Raw genomic sequence first — 15,853 nt, 5'->3', positions numbered from 1 at the left:
GCATATGTTCAAGACTCTTGGCTTGGAATTCGGGCTATGCTACTTACTAGTTTTGTGGCCTCAGGGCAAGTATCTAATCTGCCTTGGTTTCCCTCTCTATAAGAGAGATAAGGATAACATCCTTTCTATGTTGTTACAAATGATAGGATTTCCTTTTTAATAATGCTGATTAACATTCCTTTATATGTATATACCATATTTTCTTTCTTCATTCATCACTGATGGGCACTTGGGATGTTTCTCTATCTTGGCTCCTGTAAATAATGCTGCAATGAACCTGGGAGTGAGGATAATATCTCTTTGAGATTTTGATTTCAAATCCTCTGAGTATATGCCTAGAAGTGGGATTCCTGGATCATATGGTAGTTCTATTTTTAATTTCTTTCTTCTGTGAAACCTTTACATAGTGGCTGGACCAATTTACATTCCCACCAACAGTGCACAAGGTTTCCATTTTCTTCAGATCCTCATCAAGATGGATGGGCCTAAAGGATATTATGCTAAATGAAATAAGTCAGACACAGAAGGAGAAATATTACATGACTTCATCAGTCCAAGTTTCATCTGTGCAAGATAAACAAATCCTACTCATCTAATGCACAGCACAGAGGCTATAGCTAACAATGCTGTGTTGTGGCCAAATTTTGCTAAGAGGGTAGGTCTTAGGTTCAACGTTCTTAACACATGCACACACACACGGGTAATACTCCTTCACAGACACTGGAGAGAGGGGATGGACATAATACGGAGTGACTGGGGGACACCTAGAATGCTCAGGTAGTTAAGTGCCTGCCTTCAGCTCATGTCAAAAGCTTGGGGTCCTGAAACTGACCCTCATGTGGAGCTCCCTGCTCAGTGGAAGTCTTCCCCTCTCTCTGCTCCTTCCCTTGCTGGTGCTCTCTCTCTCTCTGAAATAAATAAATAAAATCTTTAAAAAGTACATGAGTTGGTTGGTGTGATGTTGGCCCGCGATACTCATTATGGTTAGGGGGAATTATGACTGGACCTTCTGATCATGCTCCTCAATTTCTTTAACTCCCATTTCTGCTCATTCACATTTTCTGTAAATAAACCCCTTTATTCCAGAGACCCCTGTAACACTTCTACTATTGGCTTCCAAAGCAATATCTTTAGGTCCTTTCTTGTTCTGCAATGCTTTTGTTATGTTTCCAAACCTCCCCTGGCTATCTTACTACTTCCCATTTGTGCCTCAAATTCAGTTCATGTGAAATAGAATTTGTTATCTCATTTCTTGACTCAAATCTGTTCTTTTTTCTTTTTTTGCTGCTTTAGAGCTAATAAGTCTCAGGCAGAACCAGTCCTTATACAAGTATGTACTTTTCACTAATTAGTACCTATCACCCTCACAATGATTCTATGTGCTACTAGTCTCCTCTTTTATATGTGAAGAAATGGAGGTTGGGGGTGTTCATTAACTTTCCTAAGAACACTCAGGCTGGAAAAGATGGCTTCAGAACTTGAATTCAGACCCATTCAGCTCAAATGCCCATTCCCCTCTTCACTCTGCCAGTCCTGTCTTCCAGATCTTCGTGATGCCTCAACTTTTCCTGCCTTCCCCCAGTGTTCTTGGATTCTTCCCACTTCGCATTGCTATAGTCACTCATTCACCAATCTGTCCATTAGGCCTTGGAGAATATTTGTTAAATCTCTTCCTTCCTCTCTACTTCTAGATGTTCTTTTGTCTGCCTGTTGGTTTTAATCGCCCTTGAGCTCCCACTTGTCACCCTTCATCCAATCTTCAGTTCATGTTACTGTCAAGGTAATCTTTGAAAATTCAAACCTGATTATGTTATCGCCCTGCTCAAGTGCCTTCTAAGGTACTTTTGATTGAGTAAGGTAAAAATCCGAGCTCCTCAATATGGCACAGAAGGTTCTCCAAATATATCTTCTGTCTATCTTTCCAGGCCCCGCTTCCCTGCCTCCTTCTCTTCACATCGTCCTGTTTATTCATCCTTGTTATTGTGGGAACTAGGATACACTCTATTTAAATAATCTTTTGTTTGTATAAGACTTATGTCTTCATTTAACAAGTACTCTGTTTTTAAATTTAAATTTATCTAGTATACACTCTCACACACACAAGTACATTTAAATACTGGTGAAATCTTAATCCTATTGTGTCAATGTCAATTTCCTGAGTTTGATAATGACTGTATATAGTTGAGTAAGTTGTAACCAGTAAGGGAATCTGGATGAAGTATATGCAGGCCTTCTGTATACTATTTTTAGCAACTTCTCATGAATCTATTATTCCCACAACTTAAAAAGTTTTTTTTGTTTTTTTTGTTTTTTTGTTGTTGTTGTTTTTTAATGAATGTAGCATTGTATTTTCTGCCCAGGAAGAAGAATGAGAAAAATAGTAAGACATGCAAGTATTAAACCATTAAATTATTATATGGTTGTATTATATGTCTCCTCTTGCCTGCTCTTTGAGCCTGGACTGTGGGGTATATATGTTGGATTTCATCTTGGAAAGAAAAGTGAAATCCTTTCTGGCACTAGAACAAAGACTGGGTTTTTGAACCAGGCAGATCCACATTGGATTCCAGTTCTGCTGTTTATAAACTAAATGAACTTGGGCAAGTCACTTAACCCTGAGCCTCACTTTCACCATAACTATAAAAAATTATGATCATAAGACCTACTTCCTAGGGGGTTTGGGGATATTTAAACAGGATAATGTATATAAACAAGGTAAATACTTAAACGGGACAGAAGATACTTAGCTTATAAGTAAACACGCTTTACTTCTTTCTCCAAGGTTACATCAGCAAATCCTGTTGGCTCTTTTTTTTCTCCTGTTGGCACTATCTTTGAAATGTATCCAGAATGCTCCTGCTTCTTACCTCTACCTACTTCGTTCCAGCTACTATTATCACCCCAGTGAGTCACTCCAACATCATCTTAACTGATTTCCTTGCTTCTGCTCTACTACCTATCTTACGTCTAATCTGAACACAGCAGCCAGAGTTACCTTGTCAATGTATAAACAGAATCTTATTCCTCTGATTAAAATCCTCCAATGGGTTCTCCCCTTCTTCAGAGTAGCAGGTGAAATTTTTGAATGGGCTTCCCATTGTCCCTGTCCTTCCCCACTGGCACAGCCACATCCCTCTGAGATCCTCCCCTCTCTCCTCCCCTCTCACACTCAGCCCTGGGATGCTCCTAGTCCAGGAACTTTGTGCTGGCATTTCCTTTGCCTGGATTGTTCCTCTCCTAGATGCTTCAGTTCCACTTTGCAGCCAATGCTCAGAAGTCATTCTTATGAGGTCATCTTAATCGCCCTACTTAAACTTGCAATCCCCATCTCTTCCTCCTCTGTTTTTTCCCACACCGCTTACCACTTTTAACATGCTATGTAGCTTACACATTGTCTGTCTACCCCCACAGGGATGCAAGTTCCATGAGAACAAGTTTGCTTGCCAATATGTCCCAGTGTGTAAAATGGTCCCTGGTAGATAGCTGGCCCTCAATAAATCTTACAATTGAATGAATGAATGAATGAGTGAATGAATGAATGGATTCCAGCAGAATGAACAACATGAGCACAGCCACAGAAGTGTGGAAGAACATGGTCCATTCAGGAAATTGAAAAAGGATGACTGTTCCCAGAGTAGAATGTGTGTGGGGGTGGGGGAGTCTTTCTCCCTCCCTTCTCAGAAAGCATCTTGAAGGATCCTCAACCCCAGCCTCCATTTCCTTACCTTCCACACTCTTCACTCTCTACCCTCTGGTTCTCTTCTCTTTTTTAAAAAGGGTTTTATTTATTTATTTGAAAGAGCGAGAGAGAACATGAGCAGTGGGGGAGGGGCAGATAGAGAGGGAGAAACAGGCTACGCACGGGACCTGATGCGGAGCTCTATTCCAGGACCCCGGGATCATGACATGAGCCGAAGGCAGATGCTTAACGGACTGAGCCACCCAGATGCCCTTCCTAGTTCTCCACCACCAATAACTTCAAGATCAACAAATCCGGTTGTCATCCTGTTTAACCCCTGAACATGATTTGTCACTGATAACTGCCCCATCCCTCTTGAAGCCCTATTTTCCTTTGGTTCTCATTTCATAACACTTCGTCTTCCTCTCCCCTCTCTGGATGCCTCCTCTCAATCCCTTTTGCAGACTAATCCTGTCCTAGTCACGCATTCAAAATGCTCCCTTCTGGACTCCCTCTTTGCCAACTCTACCTTCTTCCTAATGTGTCTCAGCCATTCTGTGGCTTCAGAGGCGATTCACAGATGTGTAGCATTAACTCACACTGTCCCTTGGAGCCCCAGATTGACTTGCCCCTTATGTCCCAAAGGAACTTCACCTCAACATGCTCCAAACCATGCATGTGGTCTTCCCTCACCCAGCAAACCTACTCCCCAGATTCCTCAGACCTAGCCATTTTGTCTCTTGGCTTCCTCCTTTGCCCAGAGAAGTCCCTCCTATTTTCTGGAAAATAGCTCAAATGCCACTTCAATGGGGATGACTTTCCTAAGTTTCTGACTGGGTCAAATCTCTCATTACATCATATGTTTTTCTCCATGGCATTTACCACAATTATTTTATATTTGTTTGTGCAATTATTTGACAAAGGTCTGAACCTCACCCCCCTGCCCCAGCAAACTAGAGGCTGGGGTTATGTTATTTGTATTTACTCTTGTGTCCCCAGACTTAGCACACTGCCTGGCAGATGGTAGGTGCCTAATAAATAACCACTGTCCCCATTCTAGTAATAATAACTACAAATCACTGAGTATCAGGGATTGAAATATGCTTGACATTCATTGTCCATTTAATCTTTAAGATATACTTTGAGTTCATATCATTGTGTTTACATACATATATGTGTATCTATATACACATATTTACATATAGTAATATTGTATTCTGTGTATTACATAATATGTATACACAGTATCATGTATATTTAATATGAATATATATGATATACATGTATATATAATACTTGCATGTAGCATGTATTTCAATAGGAATACATGAATATATATATTATACTCTACATATGTATCTTGTTTTTAAAATGAGGAAACTGAGACATAGCAGAGTTAAGTAACTATCTCAGTGTGTCACCCAGAGACTTGGACCCAACTTCAGTGTCTTTTCTCCATCTCTATCCTGTATAGACAAGATACACCAAAGATGTACAAACACATATTTCAGGTATTATCAGCTTAATAATTTACACATTTAAATTAGGCTATTTTGCATAATACGTGACATGAATACGTATGTAACTGGATCACGTAAGTAGTGTGGAGAGAACCTTGGTGATTTTTTAAAAATGGGGCCCATTCCTTCTATGCAATGATAGTCATCTCTGGAATTTATATTGGTCCGGAACAGCATGGTTGCTGCTGCCCATTTGTGAATGATATTGCACTGTGGAAAAGGAGATTCAGACTCACCAGTTTCATTGCAATGCTCCATGTCCAGCCTCCTGACCCCCTCTAACCAGGTGTCCTCACTTAAGGAAGAGTCAACATCACCAAAGATGTTTCCGTGCAGCCAGGATTTAGAGGTACTGAGGCTGAAGAGATTAGAAAAGGAACGGCGCACTCTCTTTTTCTTTCTAAATATTCTGAAGAGAAATGGAGAAATGAAACTAGCATGATGCATAATGCATAGCAGCTACGTTTGGTTCAAAACCAAAAATTTAGTGAAAGTGATTTGATGCATAGAACCCATCTCTGTAACTCGGATCTGTGAAGCTCATTTCATTTGTTCCCTCTGTTAATCCCACAGAAGTTTCTTAAATTTCTGTGTGTTCCAGGTGCCTGGATCAGTATCAAAGATGCTGAGATACAAAATAAAACCTTCAGTACAAAAAGTTCACAAACCAGTACAGGAGAGAGACAAGAACTATGCAGATGAAGCTAATGACTTCATAGAGCTTATCCCACACCAGATGGCTTTCTTTGTGGTTGACATAAAGTAACTCATATTATCCTTGGAACAGCCCCGTGAGGGAAGTACTATCGTGACCCCCCTTTTCAGATCAGGAAACTGAAGCACAAAAGGTTAAGGCACTTGGTTGAGGTCATATATCTAGTAAGTGGCATAACTGGGAAGCAAACCCAGGCAGCCTGGCTCTGGCTCTGGCTCTAGTCTCTGGTCCGCACTACCATACTAGGTAGGGGATGTGCGCTCCGGCGGAATTAACTGGAGGCTGCTCTGAGAGCATCAGGAAGGGTGTTGCTGATCAGGAGTCAAGGGAGGTTTCTGAGGATAGGAGACCACTGAGCTTTAGAGGATGATCTGATTCAGTCATTGAAGAACAAGTAAGTCTCATATTGGCTCATGCTAGGAAATGAGGCTGGACAGGTAACATGAAGGCAGGGAATGAAGAATCTTGAATAGTTCTCCATTATAGTAACATTATGTAAAGAGCTACAATTTGATGTTAGGGTAAAGGGAAATCACTGGGTATGTCAAGGGAGAGGCATAGTGATGACATGCATGTGATTTGCATTTCTGGGAGATTTTGCCTGCTCACCCATCCATACTCCCAGCATCCTATCCTCCATGTTGTAAGAACAAATCTGGTCATTCGTCATTTGTCAATGACTCCTCCTTGCCTTCAGACCAAAAACAAACACCCTGAGCTGGACTTGAAGCTTCAGTTTGTGTCTGCTCAGTCTTCCCTCCTGCCCCTCCACCCTGAGTTGATTTCTGCCAAACTGCCTGCCGTTTTCCAAATGGTACAGGGTCTTCCAGGGCTCCATGCCCATTCCATCTCTGGAAGTCTCACTTGCTACTTTTATTTTAGCTAACATCCTACATCTGTCAAGACTCTTGTCAAGACTCAAATCCATCTTCATTATCTCTAGGAATCTGGTTTTAACCTGTTTCCCCAAATGAAATGGGCTTCCTTTCCTCATCTCCTCCACTGCATTCTGTTCAGACCTTGACCGCAGCCCCCATACTGCTTTAGCGCGTTCGTTTGTTTTCACGTCAGCAGTCCTTGCCCCTTATGAGTCTTTGTGCCTCCACGATAATGAGCTCTTAGGAATCAACGCTAAATGAACAAATGAACGAATGAATAACTAAGTGGGTGGACCAGACTTCAGATTCTCTCATGTAATATCCTCTACTTACCTCACTAAATTCTCCTTGTAAAGAACACTGGTCTGGGGTGGGCTCAGAGTTATGTTGCCATCTTTGTCATAGAGGAAAGTGTCTTCTGTCCAAGTGTAGTATCCATTGGAGAGGAGTCTGGGACTTCGGCGACAGGCAAAGTGGGAGGCTGTTAGGAGATCTACAGAGCAGCATTTGAAGGACGTGTCACCATCCAGGAAATCACAGGCAAAACTAAAGGGGGAAGAAGGAAAGTCCTTTCCACTTCTATCCACTACGTCCAGTCCCACAAAAACCACATTTCTAGCCACTGTGAAGGAAAACACCTCTTAGCATTCATGGCCACCAGTTACTTCTGCCTCCCTAAGAATGTCACTTCTACTCTGGGCTTCATCTCCTCACTAGTGAGAGCATTAAACGACAGGGCATTTAGTGCCTTTTTCTGTTTTAAACATGTTGACGAAAACTTTCTGTCTAATCAGTCTTTGCACCACACGATGCAACTATACCCCTGACATTAATCCATTTTCTTGGATGAAAAAATTGCAAAACAGCCTATCTGGGATGTTGGAAACTTCTAGTCACCATCCCTTTTCTTTGAATAGCCTTCCTGTTGCAATATCTTTATTCTTTCCCTGATTGATAAATTTCAACCTTGCAGCCACCAGGCACAGAAGAGTTACAGGGTGAAGACACAGTCAAAGAGATCTTTTTGGCCTTTGCCGATTTCCCTCTAGAACAGCTGCACAAATGACTATGCAGTTGTGATTTGATATCCAGGAAAGTCTCCCATTCGCTTGGGAAAATCTCCATGTGTGTTGGGTTTGAGAAACAACCATATGACTGTGTGATTGAAAGGCCACCTTATGCCACAAGCTTTATGGAATTTCTGATAAAGTTTTATTTCATTTTTATTTTTTTAAGATTTTATTTATTTATTTGGGAGGGAGAGCATGAGAGACAGAGCACAAACAGGGTGGGGGCAGGTCAGAGGGAGAAAGGGAAACAGACTCCCCACTGAGCAAGGAGACCTGGATCATGACCCCAGCCTAAGGCAGACACTAAGCCAACTGAGCCCTCTGATGAAGTTTTAAATGTAGAAATCTGTCCACAATTAATACATGCACTAAATTTAGTAAAGAACTATTTTAAATGGATATTATTTGTTGAAAATTTACTATGGGCCTGGCTCATACTTCATGCTTTATCTACTTTTCACAAACCTCCCCCAAAACTAAGTATTGTGATCTTCATTACACTGTAGGGAAAAAAAAAAAAAAACTTGAGATGCAGAAGGACAAATAACTTGGACATTTAATAATAGCTGGTGAGTGACAAGGCTAGGATTCGAGTCCTGGTCTATCTAACACTAAAGCTTGGGCTCGCTCCACATGGCCGTCTTGTTCATCCTTGATTGATTCATTTGACAGTAGCAAGAGGCCTAAAATTTACAAATAAGGCCAGGTCCTAACACCAAGGCATGATTCCTTTATACCACTGGCACATTTTACAAAATGCTAGAGAAAACATCAGTTAGAGCTACATAAGGAATAAGAAAGAAGAGACAAAAAAAGAGAAAAAAATGAAGGAAGGATGGAAAGAAGAGACTTCATTACAGAACTTGAACAAAATGGTAGACTCTACATGGTTTTTTCGGAGAATGGAATCTGGACAGCTCGGGCGTTGATATAGAATCCTGTTGCTCTTATAAACCGAGATACTAAAGCATATTTAGGAGAACATCAATTTGAGAAAAAGCAACTATTCATCAGCCTCCAATAGTTTCTCCACTCTCCAAACAATTCACATGTGCTCCCACACTCACAGCCACCCCCTTCAAATCCATTATTCGGTTAGGCAAGTTTTCATTTTGCATGTACATGAGACTAAAGATTTATGCCCGCGCCAAAACTGGATGAGAGATAAAACTAATATTATACTGAGTGAAATAAGTCAAGCAGAGAGAGTCAATTATCATATGGTTTCACTTATTTGTGGAGCATAACAAATAGCATGGAGGACAAGGGGTGTTACAGAGGAGAAGGGAGTTGGGGTAAAATGGAAGGGGAGGTGAATCATAAGAGACTATGGACTCTGAAAAACAATCTGAGGGGTTTGAAGTGGCGGGGGGGTGGGAGGTTGGGGTACCAGGTGGTGGGTATTATAGAGGGCACAGATTGCGTGGAGCACTGGGTGTGGCGAAAAAATAATGAATGCTGTTTTTCTGAAAATAAATAAATTGAAAAAATTTAAAAAAAACTAATATTTTTAAACCAGTAAGACACATAGGAAGATACATGATTGATTTGTCTTGAGAAAAGTCCCATAAGATACCTTGGGAAAACACATGTGGGAGACAGCTCTCCAGTATATCTTCTCTCAGAGCCAGAAGAACCTGCATCGGCAAAGAGGAGAGAAGCACAAATTTATCCCACCTCCCCAACATGCTTGACTGCAAATAACGGAGGCGTCAAAGAAGGTATGAATAGCTCCAGGCTCAGCAGAGATTCCAACTGGTGCAGGCATCCAGTGAATCAAGACTAACACAACTTGTCACCAGACCCTTATGGGGAGCCAGAAATAATCGAAGGGCTTCTATCTTCTGTTTCTTCTCTCACTCAACATCCTTTAGAGGTTTCTGAGTGGAGGATGAGGCAATAATAAACCATTAGCATCAAACTGACTCATGAAAAGGAGGAAGAAAGCATCTTGTGTGAAGCTGTAGAAAACCCGAATCAATGAGCCAACGTGCTGGTTATTTTAGCTTACTCAGTAATTTGAGGGATTCAATCATCTGCCCAGGCTGTCTCTCATTAGGGCATTTTAAGGCGCTTTCATTGTAAAATAATGAGCAGAGGACATTAGTGGGGGAAAAAATTAAGTTTTGTTTTGTTTTATAGAAATGATTTTCCAATGTATGAAGCCTGTGAATATTCTCAATGAAAAAAAATATCATCCATTCATCCAACTCACTTTAACCAAAGGCATAGCAACAGAATTCAGTTGGGCAAAGTGCAGTTAATTAATATTCTAAACTCTAAAGCGGGATTTTATGCAGTAACATGTGAACACTTCTAATGGCTTCAGTGAAACTTGATTCCCCTGCAGATGATTAATATCTAAGACAAAGTTTAGGCTTTCAGATGGGGCTGGTTGATTTGTAAGGAGTAAATTGTAGGTGTGTGTGTTGGGGGAGGGGTTAGAAGCAGGGCTTGGGGAGAAAATGACTAGAGGAAGGAAGAAACTTGAAACCACTACCATTTTAACAACGCCCTTACTTCCTGCAAGTAGCTATCAAAATCATTCAGTATTTTTTTATAGACAGTTTTGCATCTTAATAGTAGCTGATAAACAATCTCCTTTCACATTTATGCACAGGCATCTAAAAAACCAGTGATTTTTTTTTTTTTCCTACTAGAAAGACAAACACCACATTTCTCTCAAGGAAAGAAATGAAGTCAAAATCATTGCCAAAGTGAACACTGGCACTTACGAAGCACAAGCTACTGACAGATGGTTAATGGTATGAGTATCAGCAAAATCAAAGCAAGGAAATTGCTAAAAGAAGTCTAATCGTTCAAAAGATAATTGCGCATAGCAGTTCTCCTACATTTACTTGCCACTGGTGTTGACATCAGTTGAGATATTCGGTACATCTTGGGAAGCCTGCTTGTTCAAACTTCACAGATTTTCTGAAAGAGCCATGAAAAAAAGGTGGATTATATATTAAAAATAGAAAAATCATGCCAAAACAGATGGCATCTACTAATTGCACCAGTCAGTCTTGTTTACCGAATGACACGAGATTTTGGACTGAAGGAGGAGACTGGAACCAGTGACCACTGAGATTATGTCTGCATCTATGGTTTTGTACTATTTCCCATTGTCTGTCTGAGGGCATCCAAAATAATCTTGTTCTGTAAATAAGAACAGCATTTTATTTGAGAAAGCAAGATTTATGCAGTTGATCTGTCCTCAAAATAAGTAATCGAAGTGAATTATTTGATTAAGAAATCAGAAAAAAAGGTTGGGCTTTGTAGAGCCCTCTAAATAAGTATATTTATAGTTTTGTCACCCAATGCACATCGCCCTCATTATCGAGTTTCAAGCAATGCTTGGAGATTGGTGTTGGTCTTTTGTGCAACGCCTCGGACCACTGACAGGTAGTCATAGCCAAGGGCTGGCGGTCTTTCATAGACACTGTCAGCCTGGACATTCTCAAGCAGCACAAGAATGCACTTAAAATAGCCTGCCACCAGGCAGATTTCAAAATGCAGCTCTCAGGAACATATAAATTTACTTTCTCAATTACAAATTTAAAATACATCTAAGTGTGTAAATTATGTAGACTTTGATCATACTCCACTCATCTCATAGATCTATCTGCTGCACACTATGACACTTTCTACACATCACTATCCTAATAGCCTTGCAAGGTAGGACTAAATTCTTTCCTAATTTACCACCTCTTTCCACGTTTTTAAAATGTAATAACTGGTAATGGACTGTTTTTGTGGCTGTCATACATTAAATCAAGCCAGGATAATCCTACAGCTCCAAACAGATTCTTTCAATAAACTAGATGCAACACCTTTTCAAAAACAGAGATCCTAGGTATAGAGACCTTTAGAGAAGTCAGGAGAACTCTCTGGCATTCATTGGAAGATCTCTAAATCAAAGCATACATTTATAGATTATTATTTAGAATATAAAATAATATTGCTTGCACCATAATATAGTAGTTTGCCACCATCCTTTTGATTTTTGATCTATACCATCTTAAAGGTGCAGCCCAAATTATACCACGTTAGCTTTCCCCAAGTATTACATTTAATTTTAAACCAACAAGTCCTGTGGCAGAAAGCAAGGTTTTTACTGCTATCTCTTACAAATACTTATATCAAGCTACAGGCAGTATACTAACAGTTAATCGAGTATTAGTAACACTAAAAAAGCCTTCAGTAACAGCTCTAAATCTTTTCAAGAAACAGATTCTGTCTACCAGTTCTATCAAAGTAACACATCCATTCTGCAAAATAATCTGCCCGTACATGTTCCTTCCAAAGGGAGTTCCCACTTTCTTCTTCTTCTTCTTTGTGATAAATAGAAAAATTACTGACGTGCAAAGTTTCCTCGGGTCCACGGTAAAAAAATCCAGGACTTCGCAGTTCTTCAGCTGAAAATCATGTTAGGGTGTCAACAGGTGCACAGAAGTCCTGTAACGAAGAGCATTCTCTCCTTCTAACAGATGCCTGCGCACATCACCGTGTGCAGGCGTTTGCAGAAAGTTTTGTCTTCAGTGGCCTCTTGTTCTTTTGGCTGCTTCCTAGAATAAAGGGGCATGTAGTTCTTGAGAAAGTCAGCTTTATAACGGCTCTTGTTTTCTTTCAAAAGCAGGCTGCAGTAACCAGAGACTGAGAGGCAGGATGAGGTCACACTTCCTGTTGGGCTCCCATCAGTGGCATTCACACCCAGGAGTATGGTGAAGACTCAAAATAGTTCCCTGGACCGGCAACAGGGGATGTGTAGCCCACAAATCAGGCCAGCTGGATGTACCCCGGTCACTCGAGGGATGCTTTTCTGAGCTACTTCATCATCCTCACTGTGAGAATATAAGAACTGCCAGAGAAGCAACACTTCTTGCTTGTCATCCTCTGACCCTTTCCAGTATAGTAGCGCATAGCTGTGCTCTATCCAAATCAGTTAAGCTTATTGGTGATAACACACTGATGCTATTAAATTCAGCATACTATTCAATACCAGGAACTGGATTTTGTGAAAATGTCTGTAGTGGCAGTACGTTGATTCACCAAATGTTGAGATTTACAGGAACCTCTATGGGTGGCATTTTACATTTTATATTTGTATTTTAGCTGAACTCAAAGAATTTCCTGCTATTGGTGGGTTCCTAAAAATCTCTACTATTGTAAATGATACATATATATATATATATATATATATATATATATATTCTAGCAACACTAAGGTGCTTTGGATATGGAAAGGATGTGGGTTGTGGGTTTAGGAGTTGCACAGACTGAGATTCACACTCTGTCCACCTACCAGCTGTGTAACCTTGGATTTGTGACTTAATCTTTTTGAGCTGCAATTCCTTCAATTATGAGTAATAATACACATTTTGCAGAATGCCTTGGGGAATGAAATGAGATAAAAGAAATGAGAAATAGGTGAATCATCAGCTCAAATGTCCAAGATATGTTCCTTATTTGCTTTCTGGAAATCAGTTTTTCTTCCGAAGCCCCAGTTGGTCAGCCTGGCAGTAAAGTTAATTTCATTCTTTCTTGAGGTTCCCTTTTTCTCTGAGGTTATGCCAAAGGTAGGATCTTCTGTAGAACATGCCCCGAGCTGCAGAAGGTGTTGGGGGAGAATGCATCTACTCTGTGGTAGACAGTTCGCAAAGATGGCCCTCAAAGAGCCTTGTGGGATCCCCTCTCCTTCAGTGTGGGTTGAAGCGAATAACTTGCTTCTCCTGTGTAGATGACACACAAGTGATGGGTTGCCCTCCCACAATTAGGTTGCAAAAGACTATGGCTTCTGTCTTGTTGGCCTCTCTATTAACTTCTAGGCTTACACAATTTGATGAAGCAAGTGACCGTGTTAGAGAAGCACACAAACAAGAATCTGAGGGGTTGTCTCAACTGACAGGGAAGGACTGAAACCCTCAGTCCAATAGCTGGGAATCCAGCCAACAGCCACACGAGTGAGCTTAGGAGTGGCTCTTTCTCCAGGTGAGCCTTGAGATGATGCTAGCTCCAGCCAATACCACAAATCCCCTTTCCCGAAAGGCTGGCATCAAAACGACTTTAATTTTTGGACTATTCTTTTACTGACCTGGAACACATTGGGAACTCATTAATGATCATAATCATTGCTCACTTTATGGAGCCTTACTATTTACCAGGCACTGTTCTACTTCCTTTACATATATTAGCACATTTAATCCTCATACCCACTCCATGTGAGACGTTCTGTTATTATCTTCATTTTACAGATGGGAAAACTGAGGCACAAAGAGTTCAATTCTTTGCCTAAAGTCACACGGCCAGTAAAGGGTGAGCTTGTAAATCCACAATTCTAATCTTGGATTTTTAGCCTGTAAGCAATAGCGATCACCTCAAACATGTTCGAGCATTCCCTATGAACCAGGCATTGCACGAAATTACTACGCTGTGTGCAAACTTGTTTAAACCTCATATTATCCATGTGCAGGATAGAGGGTCAGGAGTTTAGATAATTCTCTCAGCACTATGAAGGGTCAGAGCCAGAATTCCAGCCCTACAGTTTCCTCTTGGCTCTTCTCTCCTCAGACTCACTTGTTTCCTTGCTATTCCTTAAATGTCAAACTTGTGTCTGCCCCAGGGTCTCTGTGTTTACTCTTTTCTCTGCCCAGAGTATTCCCCGATAGTCACAGAGTGTTCCTCCTCACCTCCCTTAGCTCTTGACTGAACTGTTTCGGTCACTTACTAAATTGCCCTCCACATAATCTCCTTATTCTTCCTCCTGCTTTATTCTTCTCCTTAGTACTTCTCACGATGTCATATACTTCAACATTTATTTTTTTGTACTGATAAGAATTTTCTTCAGCCAGACTGTAAGCTTTATGAAGGCAGAGTTTGGACACCTTTCTTCATTTCTGTAGACCCAGAATGAAAAATACTGCCTGCCATATATTTGGTTATCCATTAATATCTGTAGAATCAATGAATAACTGAATGAACATCTAGGTACAACTGACTTTAGTACTTTTATTCTGCTTGCTAGAAATCAGTGTTTTTAAAAGGATGTCCCACAGAAGGCCCAGTTCTCCACTGTTAATGGAGGAGATGTGTGCAGAAAGGGAAAATGGTGAGCAGTAAATTTAAGCCTGCTCTCACTTGGAAGTCCTACCCAGAGCAGCTAGCAAGACAAATAAATAAAAGGTATTCAAATCAGAAAGGAAGAAGCAAAATTATCCATTTGCAGATGACATGATCTTATATATAGAAAACCCTAAAGATTCTTAAAAAGAAAAAAAACTGTTAGAACTCATAAATGAATTCAGTAATGTGTGGTTTTTTTTAGGATTTATGTAAGATTTCTTGCAGCTAGAACTCCTGTCTTAAAAATGCTCTAGATATGTCCTTACTGTTTGCTCAGGGTTCATATTTGAATGACGGTGGGAACAATTTTTTTAAGAGATTGAAACGGAGAGAGACAGACTGAGACATGGCAAGTCAGGAAAGGAGGGAAATAGAGAGAGACCAATTAGCTTGTGAAAACCCTAACATAAAACCTAAGTAGGAGCTCGCGTTCTTGGTGGCAAAGACAGTATCTTCAACAAAGGTTGTTGGGAAAATTGGACAGCTATATGTAGAAGAATGAAACTAGACCACTCTCTTACACCATACACAAAGATAAACTCAAAATGGATAAAAGACCTCAACGTGAGCCAGGAATCCATCAGAATCATAGAGGAGAACATAGGCAGTAACCTCTTCGACATTGGCCACAGCAACTTCTTTCAAGGTCTATCTCCAGAGGCAAAGGAAACAAAAGCAAAAATGTTTTTTTGGGACTTCACCAAGATCAAAAGCTTCTTCACAGTAAAGGAAACAGTCAACAAAACAAAGAGGCAACCCATGGAATGGGAGAAGATATTTACAAATGACAGTACAGACAAAAGGCTGATATCCAGGATCTATAAAGAACTCCTCAAACTCAACAGTCAAAAAACAGATAACCATGTCAA

General features: G+C 40.5%; 1 protein-coding gene across 7 annotated transcripts in view; it reads right to left on the bottom strand.

The window, feature by feature from the left end:
- The window catches only part of TMEM71 (transmembrane protein 71), a 30,686-nt gene extending 18,207 nt beyond the window's left edge, over positions 1 to 12,479 (bottom strand). For 2 of the 7 annotated variants that reach the window (XM_044244922.1, XM_044244927.1), the window contains exons 1-6: positions 12,156 to 12,479; positions 10,897 to 11,021; positions 10,715 to 10,796; positions 9,439 to 9,499; positions 7,126 to 7,338; positions 5,436 to 5,608 (exon numbers count right to left, since the gene is read on the bottom strand). In XM_044244922.1, coding sequence (XP_044100857.1) covers positions 5,436 to 5,608; positions 7,126 to 7,338; positions 9,439 to 9,499; positions 10,715 to 10,760 — 493 coding nt within the window. In that variant the 5' untranslated portion in view covers positions 10,761 to 10,796; positions 10,897 to 11,021; positions 12,156 to 12,479. The remainder of the gene's footprint in view (positions 1 to 5,435; positions 5,609 to 7,125; positions 7,339 to 9,438; positions 9,500 to 10,714; positions 10,797 to 10,896; positions 11,022 to 12,155) is intronic. The other 5 variants (XM_044244926.1, XM_044244929.1, XM_044244923.1 and 2 more) reach the window with 4 other exon arrangements.
- Positions 12,480 to 15,853: the final 3,374 nt, after the last annotated feature.

This window comes from Neovison vison, chromosome 4 (assembly GCF_020171115.1).
Source record: "Neovison vison isolate M4711 chromosome 4, ASM_NN_V1, whole genome shotgun sequence".
NCBI classification, from domain to species: Eukaryota; Metazoa; Chordata; class Mammalia; order Carnivora; family Mustelidae; genus Neogale; species Neogale vison.
Note: the sequence above shows the minus strand (reverse complement) of the source record. Positions and strands in the feature narration are given on the sequence as shown.